Here is a 13,988-nt window from a genome sequence, read left to right as displayed (position 1 = left end):
GACTACAACCATAAAGTGGATTTTTTAATTGTGTTTTATTTTTTACAGTGGACTACAACGACCATCATGCAGTTCGACTGAGAGAATTAAAGGATTAAACTACTTCCGGTAACCCCAAAGAATGTTAATAGTTGGGGCGAGTTCAGAGAAAACGCCATTGATAGAATAAGTTTTTCCAAAATACCAAACTTCTGTGCTGTTTTGCTCCATGTGCTGGTTCTGTTCTGTAAGTAGAGTTGTGAATGAGAGTTAATAAACAATAATAATAATAAAAAAAAATACTGTTATTTAAAACTATGATTACTATTCCACACTGCAGAGAGTCCAAACCAAAGTGTGAGCTTTTAAATGTGATATTTTTTTTAAAAATATGTCTATGTATTATTTATTTTATTTTATTTTATTTTATTTTATTTTATTTTATTATTTATTTTTTTATTTATTTATTTATTTGTTTGTTTGTTTGTTTGTTTGTTTGTTTGTTTTAACCTTTTACCTACAACATATACTGTGCAAAAGTTTTAGGCCAGTATGAAGAAATACTGTATATATTTCTAAATCAAATCATATGGTGTGACTACCATTTGGCTTCAAACCAGCAGCAATTCTTACACTTTGCAAACTTGCAAGTCAGGGATTTTGTAGGATCAGAGTCAGGCATATGATTAATCAATTATTCCAAGCAGGTGCTAATGATCAATTTTTTAGGTAGGTTGAAACACAGTCATTTAATGAAACAGAAATAGCTATGTAGGAGCTTAAACCTGGGTGAGGACAAACAAACTCTGCTAAGGTGATATGGGGGATGTGGTATCTTAGTGGTTAAGGTGTTGGGCTGCTGATTGGAAGGGTGTGAGTTTCTGCCAAATGCTGTAAATGTAAATGGTTCTAAGGTGAGGATGTGAAAGATGGTTTCATGTCACAGGTCATACACAGTGGCGAGACTGAGCACAGCACCAAGACACAAGGTTCTACCTCCGTAAAGTCTCTCTCAAGCAAAGATTTCAAAGCAGACTGGAGTTTCAACTTGTGCTGTTCAGGATATTTTGAAGAAGCACAAAGAAACCGGCAATGTTGAGGAGTGTGGATGCAGTGGACAAGGGAGCTTAATGTGTCAGATGAAAGACTCATCATACTTACCTCTCTTCTACATCAGAAGGTGTTCAGCAGAGACGTCAGCAAAGAACTGGTGGAAACCCTAGGTACACCCTTCTACTGTCTGATGATGTCTGGCCAGAAATGGTCTTCTTGGAAGAATTACAGCAAAAACCCATTCCTCTAAGTGGAAACGAGGCTAAGCCACTCAACTATGCATGAAAACATCAGAACTGGGGTGCAGAAAAATGACAGCAGGTACCTGGACCGATTATTCAGAATGTAAATCTTTGGCTGCAGCAGGAGGCAGTTTGCCGAAATGGTGGAAAAGCGGTCCAATAATGAGTGTCTGCAGGCAATTTATGGTGAATCATGGTGAAGGTTCCTTGGAGCTGTATTTCAGCAAATGGAGTTGGGGATGCTGAGAAATACATGCTGACACTTATCCATCATACAATAACATCAGGGAGGTGTCTGATTGGCCCCAAATTTATTCTGCAGCAGGACAATGACCCCAAACATACAGCCAATATCATTAAGAACTGTCTTCACCATAGAGAAGGAGCTACCTACCTTAACAACCTGTGGGCATGTGTACCTAGAAGAATTGATGCTGTTTTGCAGGCAAAGGGTCTCACCAAATATTTTGTTCATTTACTTACCATTTTGTTAATTGATAATAGTGTTAACACTTCTGTTTTTATAACTGTTCTTACTTTACAGCATTTTTCCACACCTGCTTAAGACCTTTGCACAGTACTGTAGAAAATGTGTACAAATATTACTTTTTAAATATTATCAATCATTTAACAGTCTATGCAGTTATGTAAGTGAGTGAGTACTTAAGAGTGTACTTAATATTAAACTCTTTAGATTTGAGGGTGAACTCCATGAGACATCTGTTTTTCAAATCAACATCATTAAGTTGAACCACAATTAAAAACTTTACACACAAAACCACTATAGTTTCACTTTAGTGCCTTTGTGGTGTTTAGTCATTGTGAGAATCCATAAGTTTGCTCTCCTAGGTTACTCAATAAAGCTCAGAATGTTTGCTGTTAATGATCAAGCTGTGTAAATGTGTTTGCTCTGTTCTGTAGCACTTCAAGGCACAACTACAGGAGACGACACAATCCGAGAGATCCTTGGCCATCTCGAAGACCTCACTCGCTACTCTGATCTCTTCACCATTGTATGTTTTTTTTTTTCTGATTTAAGCCTTAAAGACACTTTACTAAACATATTGTGTAATGAAACTGCATAGTTTTGCTTCTGTCTCTTATTTAAAGGACACAAGTCTGCTAGATCTGACGCACATGCAGACGGGGAGCGTCTATGTAAGTTTTAAAGAATAACTGGCCTGAAATGAATTATTTTATGTACATATAAATCAGTTCCAGAATAATTAACACACTTGGTAAAATGATTTTTATGTTTTATTAACTCACTCACACTGAAAATATGAGAGAAATATAGCATTTAATTAAAAATAAATATATCTTCATGTCTGACAACATAAACCATGCCACAGCCAAAGTCACTCAGATCATCCAGATATTTTTCCCCTTCTGATGAACACTAACTGAACTTCTTAAACTATATCTACATAATTTTATGCATCGCACTACAGCCACATGATTGGCTGATTGCACAAATGTTCAGGTGTTCCTAATAAAGTGGCAGGTGAGTGTATATCTCATAAGGGTTTTCTCTGTATACAGTGCACTGTAGTTACACCAAATACATCTTGGCATGTCTTGGCTCAGTGTACACAAATTAAATGCTCTGTAATAAAAACCTGACTGTAGAACTGAAGCAGTAAAAGATGGTTGGAATTTGATAACATTTATAACCTGAGACTGTGAAGATTCTCAGTCATTTATGACCTGACACTTTTTTTCTTTTTTTCTTCCGCAGCTTTGCATCTGTAAAGAGTTAATCAGCCACGAACTTTTAAAGACGCTCGCTTTGGCGAAGATTACCGATGGAGACATGGCACAAGAGTTGCATACAATCTTCAGAATGCTGCAGTACAACATTAAAGCACTGCTGCAGCAGTCAGGGGCAGGAACAGTGAGTCCAGTTTTTCTACCTCATCCTTTTTCCTCCAGATCTGTTCAGAATTAAAAAACACCATTGAACTGATAAGGCTATGCCAAATCATATTTTGTTTTACTGCTTCGTCCTCTTCATGGAAGGTTGGAGAAAGATGTCCGAGAGACAAGACGGAGGTCCTCGTAAAGACTGAGCAGAAAGCTCCACATCTGATCTTTGTCAAGCAGTGCATCCGTTTTTTTCAACGCTGGATGAATAGATGCCTGAGCGGTTCTGAGTATTGATTAACACTGTTATGCGCTGACCATTGCTACAATAAAATCGTGGTGCATTTAAAAAAATAAATAAATGTGCAAGTAGAAATTATTTCTATTCAAAGGAAATATAAATGTTTGCATATTTCTCTGCTGCTTGTAGGAGATGTTAAGAGGTCAGGTTTCATTTTTATCAGCAAGTCAGCACAGTGCAATTCTAATCATTTCTTATTTAAGCTTCTTTTTTTTAAAGTAGGTGCAAATCCATCCGCAGATGTGGGAAAATTGTGCGTTTTATTATACAAAAAAAAAAATTCCCACCTCACACCCAGTTTTCCCGAGAATCCAAAGTACAAGGACAAAGTGATTATTGATTTTAAATAAAATAGATTTAAATAAATAATCATTAAAGTCAAAGAAGCTTTATTGTCACTTCAACCATATATAGCTGATGCAGTACACAGTGAAATGAAACAACGTTCCTCCTACACCAAAGGTGCTACACATAAAGAACAGTGACGCAGACAAACAGATAAAGTTAAACTATAGTTAAGGTGCAATCTTTAGTAAAAATTAGACATACAACAGAAGTGCACAGGAAGACAAGACAGTGCAGACAAACATGTAGACCGACTCTGCAAAGAATAGTGTTGACAGTGAGTGCAAATATTAAAGTTAACATGTAAACAGGATCGATGTAAAGTGACATATGTGTGCAAACAGGACAGTTTTTGTGTGTGTCTGTGTCCAGCCCACTATATAAATAAGCACAGGAAACAGGAAACTATAATCAGCAGAGCCAGTTTTATATAAGTGATATTAATCTCTAACAAGCAGTAGAAAAAAAATTAAGCCGTCATCACTCAGCCATATACAGATTTCTTACTGAAATGACAGATTAGTCTTCTGACCGCAGATGTACTTTGATCAGGCATAACATTATGAGCAGTGAGAGGTGAAGTGAATAACACTGATGATCTCCTCATCATGGCACCTCTTAGTGGGTGGGATATATTAGGCAGCAAGTGAACATTTTGTCCTCAAAGTTGATGTGTTAGAAGCAGGAAAAATGGGCAAGCGTAAGGATTTGCGCGAGTTTGATGAAGGGCCAAATTGTGTTGGCTAGATGACTGGATCAGAGCATCTCCAAAGCTGCAGCTCTTGTGGGGTGTTCCCAGTCTGCAGTGGTCAGTATCTATCACAAGTGGTCCAAGGAAGGAACAGTGGTGAACTAGTGACAGGGTCATGGACGACCAAGGCTCACTGATGCATGTGTGAAGGCTGGCCCGTGTGATCCGATCCAACAGACAAGCTACTGTTGCTCAAATTGCTGAAGAAGTTAATGGTGGTTCTGATAGAACGGTGTCAGAATACACAGTGTCTGATGGGTCAGGGCTGTTTTAGCTGTAAAAGGGGGACCAACACAACATTAAACAGGTGGTCATAATGTTATGCCTGGCCAGTGTAACTATAAATGCTATTCGGAAGTTATGTGAGAGTTATGTACTGGGGCGGAGTACTGGGACTGCCTGAATCTGGAACCCACAGACATATCCAGATGCTGGGTTTCTTCCCTGTGATGCTCTGTTAGGACTTTACTGCAGCTGTCTTCACTTTTACCTTCAACAAATGGAGCACCTCAGTGAGATCACCAAGAACAGGATGTTTGAAAATTAAATAATAAAATGATAAAAGGAGAAGAGATGTCATCAGTGATGCTGTCAAGAGACCAACAGCAACTTTAAAGGGAGTTACGGAAACTCTGGTAAGTATTTGTCACTTCCTGTATGTGACAAAAATCTCTCTGTCGTGGGAAAATACACTAAATTGTTTAAGGGTTAGTTTATAGTTTTTACATTACAAAAGCCTGCAGTTTTAACAGATGTGTGTAGACTTTTTATATCTGCTATACATATGTAGCTATATAAAGCCTCACAGCTCCAGTGTCTGTGGTTTGATTCTGAGCTTGCATTTCTGTCCCTCTTTTAGTGAAAATTTGAATTATTATGAGTGATTCTTATTTTGTGTTAAGCCCACTCCAGCTGGCTCAGTTGTATTACCTGAATATGTACTTGTAAAAGGTAAAAGGTGTAAAAGGTGAATTTCAACTACATTTTGAATATGTATGTGCTATTAGATTAGATTAGATTAGATTAGATTAGATTAGATTAGATTAGATTAGATTAGATTAGATTCGATTCGATTCGATTCGATTCGATTCGATTCGATTCGATTTGATTCAACTTTATTGTCATTGCACATAGTTACAAGGCAACGAAATGCAGTTAGCATCTAACCAGAAGTGCAAGTTAGCAGTGCAATATGAACATATATACAGATATATATAAATAAAAGCTATATATAAATTGGATTTACAAATATATATATGAATATACAGTATAAAGTGAGCAAGGATGGATATTGTGCATAGAATATATAAATTAATGTACAGAATTGTAAATTTACAGACATATATGAATGTGTGGAATAAGAAATATACAGAAATTATATATAGATGAATTTAGTGCATGCAATAGTATGAAATGTACATATGAATAAATATGAATAACTTTACAGCTGGATGGATATGCAGGGAGTATACATATACACACACACCTATATACCTATATGAATATACATATCTATGTGCAGACTATACCAACGAATGTACAGAGAGTATTTACAGAGATATATTACATCACTGCCGGGTTTATCATTGTGTGGGGGGAGGTTACTGTCCCTGTAAGGAGGTTAGTGAAGCTGAGTTCACTAAGGTAACCACTGTGGGATAAAAACTGTTCCTTAGCCTGCTGCTTTTGGCTTTTAGGCATCTGAACCTTTTTCCAGAGGGAAGGAGAGAAAACAGTTTATGTGCAGGGTGAGAGGAGTCCTTCACGATGCTGCGAGCCTTACGGCACTCAACGGCAGGGAGTGGAGTCCCAATGATACGTTGGGTGGTTTTCACCACCCTTTGAATTGATTTACGGTCCGAGACAGAGCAGTTCCCGTACCAGACTGTAATACAGCTGGTTAGGATGCTCTCTACTGCACAACGGTAGAAATTGTTCATTATGTCCGTAGAGAGGTGATTCTTCCTCAGTAATCTCAGGAAGAAGAGACGCTGGGATGCTTTCTTGAGCAGACTGGAGGTGTTGGAGAACCAAGTTAAGTCCTCAGAGATGTGGACCCCCAGGAACTTGAAGCTGGTAACACGTTCAACCATCGTCCCATTGATGTACACAGGGGAGTGTGTGTTACCCCTTCTCCTCCTAAAGTCCACAATGAGCTCCTTGGTTTTACTGGGGTTCAGGAGCAGGTTATTGTCGGCACACCACTCGGCCAAGTGCTTTACCTCTTCCCTGTAGTTTGTCTCATCGTTGTCATTGATGAGTCCAATCACTGTTGTATCATCTGCAAACTTTATTATGGTATTAGAACCATGCACAGGGCTGCAGTAATGTGTGTACAGTGAAAACAGGAAGGGGCTCAGTACACAGCCTTGTGGAACGCCAGTGTTCAGTATGATGGTTGAGGAGAGAGTGTTATTGGATTTTACATTCTGTGGCCTGTTGGTCAGAAAATCCAGTATCCAGCTGCATAGAAAGGTGTTGATACCAAGATCAGCAAGTTTCCTAATCAGCCTGGAGGGGATGACTGTGTTGAATGCCGAGCTGAAATCAACAAACAGCATTCTTGTATAGGTGTTCTTGTTGTCCAGGTGAGACAGTACAGTGTGTAATGTTAGAGAGACAGCATCCTCGATGCTCCTATTCTCACGGTAGGCAAACTGATGAGGGTCCAGTGAAGGTGGTAGGCTTGTCTTAATATGCGCTAGGACTAACCGCTCAAAGCACTTCATGATTATGGGTGTAAGTGCTACCGGGCGATAGTCATTAAGGCATGTGGGTTTGGAATGTTTAGGCACTGGCACAATGGAGGTGGATTTAAAGCAAGTTGGCACTGTTGCTTGGGATAAGGACAGATTGAAGATGTCCATCATGACCTCAGACAGCTGTTCCGCACAGGTCCTCAGCACACGTCCAGGTATTCCATCGGGGTCAGCAGCTTTACGATTATTGATCTTGCTTAAGGCAGCATAGACTTCTGTGGTGGAAAGTGTGAGGGGCTGTGGTTCACAGGTGGTCTCGTTGTAGTGGTTGTCTCCTGGTGGCTTTGATCAAAGCGAGCATAGAAGTTATTTAGCTCGTTGAGGAAGGAGACTTCTGTGGATATGGGGGCAGAGTGGGCGGGCTTGTAGTCACTGATGATTTGGATGCCCTGCCACATACGCCGAGGGTCAGAGTTGTTGAAATGTTCTTCAATCCTCAGCTTTTAGATCAGTGCACAGCTGCATCTTCCCATGGTCCTGAATGGCGTGGATCCCGGCGGTTATGGAGTTCATAATATCACACAGTAGCTCACAGTGATAAAGTGCATGTGATTTCTCAAAATGCTACACTCTCAGAAAGAAAGGTACAAAACTGTACCCTTTAAGGTACAAGTGGCCATCGCTGGGGTGGTACCCTGGAGGGTACAATTTTGTACCTCTAGTCATACCTTTATAACTCGTTTTGGGAACATAATTGTACCATGAGGACCTATTGTGTACCTTACCATTACATTTTTTGTTTCCCTAGGAAAAAAATTGCAATTTGTACCCTTTTTTCCTCACAGTGTAAGACTGAACCTTTTAATCCTGAAGTCAGGGTGTGTTCTCTCTTTGTTAATTACGCATGCGCAGACCACTTTTTGTGTACGTTTATGTGTCGATTTGACCATAAACACACCCTACTGTACTGCGCGTGGAATTGAAGGGCAATTTACGCATCGCTTGGATTGAAACCTTTCTTGAAATTAGACTAAGTGCTAATTGAAGCTCCAGTAGATGGCCTCATCTAACCATTTAATATTTAGGAATGCAGCTAAGCCACATCATCGTCGCGTCTCACCGGTGACACTGCAGCCTATGTCTCAAAAGCTCATAACTGCACATGTGATGCAAAATAACCTACTAAGAGTAAAGAGAGTCCTATTTTTTCCACGTTATGCCATCTGTGGACATAACCGAAGATCATAGAATTCACGTGTAATAACCTTTAAAATAACTATACCAATAAATAGCCTTCACATGGGCGCGTTTCTACACCGATTTTCTATTCCATCGGCTCGCGCACGAAATCACCGGGCTCAGTTCGGTCCGGTTCCTTCAGATAGGAAGAAATACACCAGACTCTTATGAAAGAGGACGACGGGAGGACTGACTTGATGATGCACACCTATAGTGGGATTACTGTCTGGGACAATTATAAAAGAATACATTTCGGTCACCTGATCCCGGAGCAACAGTAAAGTCGCCGTGACTGGATTTACAATGCTGAAATGAAGAGATCTGCTTGCTTTTAGTGACGGTGAGGACACGTTTAGCCAAGACAGTAACCCTTGGATTCTTTCTTTCTTTAGATTTCCCCAAAATCTAATTAAAAATCCAGTCGGAGATTTTGTCTGACGCGCTTTCGTTACGCGCTCGCGCTTCCAAAACGAGAAGACCGAGCAGATTACAGTGCGCGTTATTCAATCTCCACTTATTCACAGAGACATTTACTCTCCGGGGGACAATTCAAATGCTTTTTAGTACAACAGAACAATCTTGTTAGAAGACAACTGACAGAACCCAGGTGATCTGAAGTGAACTGTCCGAGCCACTGCGGGAACAGTGACCCTGAGGGAAGTGAAGATATTTTTAAACACCGCCTGGAATGGCTCAGACAAGGCGACACAAGGCACATGGAAGACATTATTCCTCTCTCCTTTCTCAACCCAGAATAACGAGGGCTCGCGGTGAATGGAACAGAATCAGAGCAGTGCGCTCCAGGGACAAATCAGAGCAACGCAGTGCAAATCCTAATCAATAGACCTCATCGATGAGTTCGTATATAAGGCTAATGATTGTGCTTGGACACGCTTACTTAATCATGCTGGAGGGAAAACGTTGCGCAACTGGGAGGAAAACCAGCAGCTTGTTAAAGTAACTGAATGATTTGCCAGTTTGTTATATTAGGTTTGTTTTCTCGGCGCAATTGAATAAAAATCTAACCATGTCATACGGATTTGGATACTGGAACATAGGACACCATTTCATGGCTTTGCAAAGGTAATATTAAAAATAATGATGGATGGATTTTTGCTAATTATTTGCTACACTGAGCTGGGAGTAGATGATCCAGATCTTTGAGTCACAGAGATTTATGCTGCTTCTGTGTTTCCTCTCTCTCTCTCTCTCTCTCTCTCTCTCTCTCTCGCTGAAGACTAGTGGAATTATGGGGTGACTTCTGCTGTTTGTGAAAAAGCCATGGATGTAAATTTCTCATCGGTTCTTGACAGCAGTTTAGTGCGGCATAATTCGTCAAAGCGTGTTCTGACTGGCTGCTTTCTTTCTCTTCTCATCCTGACCACTCTCCTGGGGAACACACTGGTCTGTGCTGCTGTCACAAAATTTCGCCATCTGCGTTCCAAAGTCACTAACTTCTTTGTTATATCATTGGCTATTTCGGACCTACTGGTGGCCATTTTGGTGATGCCGTGGAAGGCGGCTACTGAAATTGTGGGATTCTGGCCTTTTGGTGCTTTCTGCGATATCTGGGTGGCATTTGACATCATGTGCTCCACTGCTTCCATCCTGAACCTGTGTGTCATTAGTGTGGACCGGTACTGGGCCATTTCGAGCCCGTTTCGTTACGAGCGCAAAATGACACCCAAGGTGGCGTTCATCATGATCAGTGTGGCGTGGACCTTGTCTGTTCTTATCTCCTTCATCCCTGTACAGCTAAACTGGCACAAAGCACAAAGTGCAGGTTACAATAATCTCAATACCACCTACGCTGATGTTCCTCCAGACAACTGTGATTCTAGTCTTAATCGAACGTATGCCATTTCCTCTTCTCTCATCAGTTTCTACATTCCAGTAGCCATCATGATTGTCACCTACACCCGCATCTACCGCATTGCCCAGAAGCAAATCCGCAGGATATCTGCCCTGGAGCGTGCAGCAGAGAGTGCCAAAAATCGCCACAGCCGCAGGGGCAACAGCAGCAGCATAGAGTCTGAAAGCTCTTTTAAGATTTCCTTTAAGCGTGAAACCAAAGTCCTCAAAACACTGTCGGTGATTATGGGGGTATTTGTGTGCTGCTGGCTGCCCTTCTTCATCCTCAACTGCATGGTGCCTTTCTGCGAGCCCAATGAAAGTGTGGACTTCCCGTGCATTAACCCAACTACCTTTGACGTCTTCGTCTGGTTTGGCTGGGCTAACTCCTCACTCAATCCTATCATCTATGCGTTCAATGCTGACTTCCGTAAAGCGTTTTCTACTCTTCTAGGCTGCCAACATCTCTGTCCTGGCAGCAACTCTATTGAAATTGTGAGCATCAACAACAATGGAGCATCCAGACATGGCTCACACTATCAGCCTAAGGGCCACATCCCTAAAGGTGGTAGCAACAGCAGCTGTGTGATCCCTCACAGCATACTAGGCCAGAATGAGGATCTTCAGAAGAAGGAAGAGAATACTCGGTTTAAGACCTTGGAGAAGTTCTCCCCCTACATGTCAGACAACCTGGACAGTGATGCTGACATTTCCCTGGAAAAGATTAACCCTATCACACAGAATGGGCAGCTCAAATTCATACCTTGCTGAACTTTAGGTATTATGAGCACAGATTAAAACTATTGAGTAACTATACTATTAAAAAACCCACTGTTTTTCATGCTGGACTAAATTACAAGCTACGCCGTATTCAAAGAATGTTTTGTTTGGAAGCACTTTATCTGAAAAACTCTCTGCAAAATACTGACAGCATATGTTGTCAACATTAACAGGTTAGTTATATGTTAAATAACTCCAATAAAAATGCATTCATACATTTGCATTTTAACGGTGTTCATGTTTGCGTGTTTGTTCATTTGTTACAGAAATACTATTCTAGGTGAAACATAGACAAATAGAAAAGAAACAGGTGAAGGTTGTTTTTTTTTTTTTTACATGAATATGTTCACAAGTAGTGATTTCCATGTATTTCCTGTCAGCAGTACTGTTTCTGTTAGTAGTGTTTCTATTTTTTACTGTGTTTCAGTGTTGGCTTAGACAGCCATTCCACATGCTGCTAGTAATTTTACTTGTATTTCAATGTATTTGCTAAAATCTTTAAATTAGATCAACGGTATCACATCTCTCTGTGACATCAGCTGGAGGAAACAAAGATTATTTTTGTGAATTGAATTTGAATAATCAGCCAGAAATTGTGGTGTAAAATGGTGTAAAATTCAGTTCAGCAATAAACACAATTATTTTTCCTTTATTGCACTTTTCCTTTGCATCCCCAGTGCAGTAATATTGAACAGTCCTACAGTCCAAAGACATGCTTCTAGACTGATTGGAGTCTCTTAATTCCCCGTGACCCGAGGATAGATCGGATAAGCGGTAGAGACAATGAAATGAAATAATAATAATAATATTCACCTTATAATCAATGCAGGACAAAAATTATTTGCACATTGAGATTGAAGACAGAAGAGGAATTCTGTATTGTATTGTGTTCAAGCCCTGGACAAATACACACAGACAGTTCTGGATCTCTGTTGGTTTTCCAGGATCATGGGTAACCTTGCTTACATTGAAATGTAATACATGCCTAAGAAACAACAGATTCACAGATTCACAGAAATGGGAGTCTGTGTATGCATCTTTTCAGTCTCAGCGCTGCCATTTCTTTACTGCTCTTACACTCTGAAAGTGCCTGAAGCTGGATTCTGAAGAGCTGTTAGAGGTTACAGGTGTACTGCAGTTCATACCTATGATTTCTCATAATCTTGCAAACAGAAATGTAACAGCCTAAATATATATATATAAACAATATGGTGTTTTTAACTATCCTATAAAATATTTTCACAAATATCTCTGGCATGTGTGGGCAAAAGGCTTTTCAGAAGGACACAGGGAAGCAAGGTAGTTAAATATGCATATGACTAAATAAGGTCATGTTGTTATAGTTGTGCCAGCTCTCCACTTAACTGTCTGGAGCTTCATCTGAACAAGTTTTAGACATTTAGACCAACTGTATAGTTTGCAGATATTCAAGGGGATAAGAGGCTGTGGTAGAATTACAGCCTTTGTAGGCATAAAAAATATCATTCAAACACAGCACTTTACAACTTAATTTCAGTAAAAAAAAAAAATGGTCAAGGATTTTATAATTTATTCTACAGTTCCTGGTTATCAGGATACAGTGTTGTGTATAACAATCCACATTCAACTGTATTTTAATATCTGAATTTCTGTAAAACTGCTTGGTGACACATGCTAAGAGGACTATTTGAAACAGAACTGAATAAATTGCAATAATGTTTTGTGTCAGATTTAAAGAACACTGTTGCGAAAAGAGAGAAGTGTAATGGCAATGGGGCAATTAGTTTACTAAGACCGCTTTCATTTCGTTAAACAGCCAGATTAGCATTTCAGATTAACCAGGGTGGCATTTAAACAAGTCCCAGCTGCCATTCCAGCTAATGCTAACGTGTCTTAATCGAGACTCCGAGGACCATTTTTCAGATTAATTTAATTAGGTGTGAATACATTACAGAAGAAAAGTTTTCGTTTTTTTCTTGCCATTTCTGTTTCCTATTTTAAAGAAGCCTGGCCTCATTGGCACCAGCGCAGAATTTTCTTATCTTTTTCTTATTTCTTTCTCCATTAAAGTTTCAAAGTTCTTTTTCTTTTGTTTTTTGCCTTCGTGTGCTATTTCATAACCAGCTAGTGCCACAGCAAACTGTAAATGTAAACTAAATGGGTGTAAAAATGTACAAATATACAAAAGCAGGTGTAAACACAATAGCTTTTTATCTTTAGGAATCGATAAAAGTGATTGAAAACAATGTGTTGCTGTTTTGTAAATGCAGTAAAGACACTGTCATGGTGTGAATTTGTGCTGCTGATATGTTAAGTTACACCCAACAATTTTCTTACACCACCTACTTTATAATAAAAAAAAAAAAACCAGTGTTCCCCTTCTAAATGGAAAATAAAAGTCAATATTGCTTTCTCAGTATTCTTGGTTGGTGACTCTTTCTTGTTTGTAATCTGGGTGTAAAACTGACACCTATATTTTGGAAATCTTGTAATGTCTGAATCTATAGAGAACATCTCCTCACTCATTCCATGGACATATTACAACATGGATAATATGGATGGAGAACTTAATGCACATTATCAAAAACATTTGATACATGGTTAGAGGCTTTTCCTCTGAGCGTTGTGTTTGACCTCATTTATTTAAATGAGTCTCTAATTTAGGAAAAGAAGCCATTTTTGATATATTATATATATATATCTCGGCACGTTCTGCCCTGGGCTGACCGTGGCCCTTGGCTGACTGTGTAATACTATTTGTTTATGAGCTCATCTTATGATGGTAATATCCTTTGTCTTGTCCTAGAAATTCTTTCTGTTCTGTTTTGATGAACATGTGCCGAACACAGACACTCGCTGACAGTTATTTATGTTTTTATAATAAACTCGCCAAGCCGCCAGTGAGC

The 13,988-nt window shown here is 39.5% G+C and overlaps 1 protein-coding gene across 1 annotated transcript; it reads left to right on the top strand.

Moving 5' to 3' along the window:
- The first annotated feature begins 8,434 nt into the window (after positions 1-8,434).
- On the top strand, positions 8,435-13,296 carry drd1b (dopamine receptor D1b). Its single transcript, XM_058415016.1, has 2 exons — positions 8,435-9,555; positions 9,710-13,296. The coding sequence occupies exon 2, from the start codon at positions 9,754-9,756 to the stop codon at positions 11,092-11,094; it is 1,341 nt and encodes a 446-aa protein (XP_058270999.1). The 5' UTR covers positions 8,435-9,555; positions 9,710-9,753; the 3' UTR covers positions 11,095-13,296.
- Positions 13,297-13,988: the final 692 nt, after the last annotated feature.

Source organism: Hemibagrus wyckioides, linkage group LG18 (assembly GCF_019097595.1).
Source record: "Hemibagrus wyckioides isolate EC202008001 linkage group LG18, SWU_Hwy_1.0, whole genome shotgun sequence".
NCBI lineage: Eukaryota > Metazoa > Chordata > Actinopteri > Siluriformes > Bagridae > Hemibagrus > Hemibagrus wyckioides.
The sequence above is the reverse complement of the archived record's forward strand: the minus strand, read 5'-3'. Positions and strand labels throughout refer to the sequence as shown.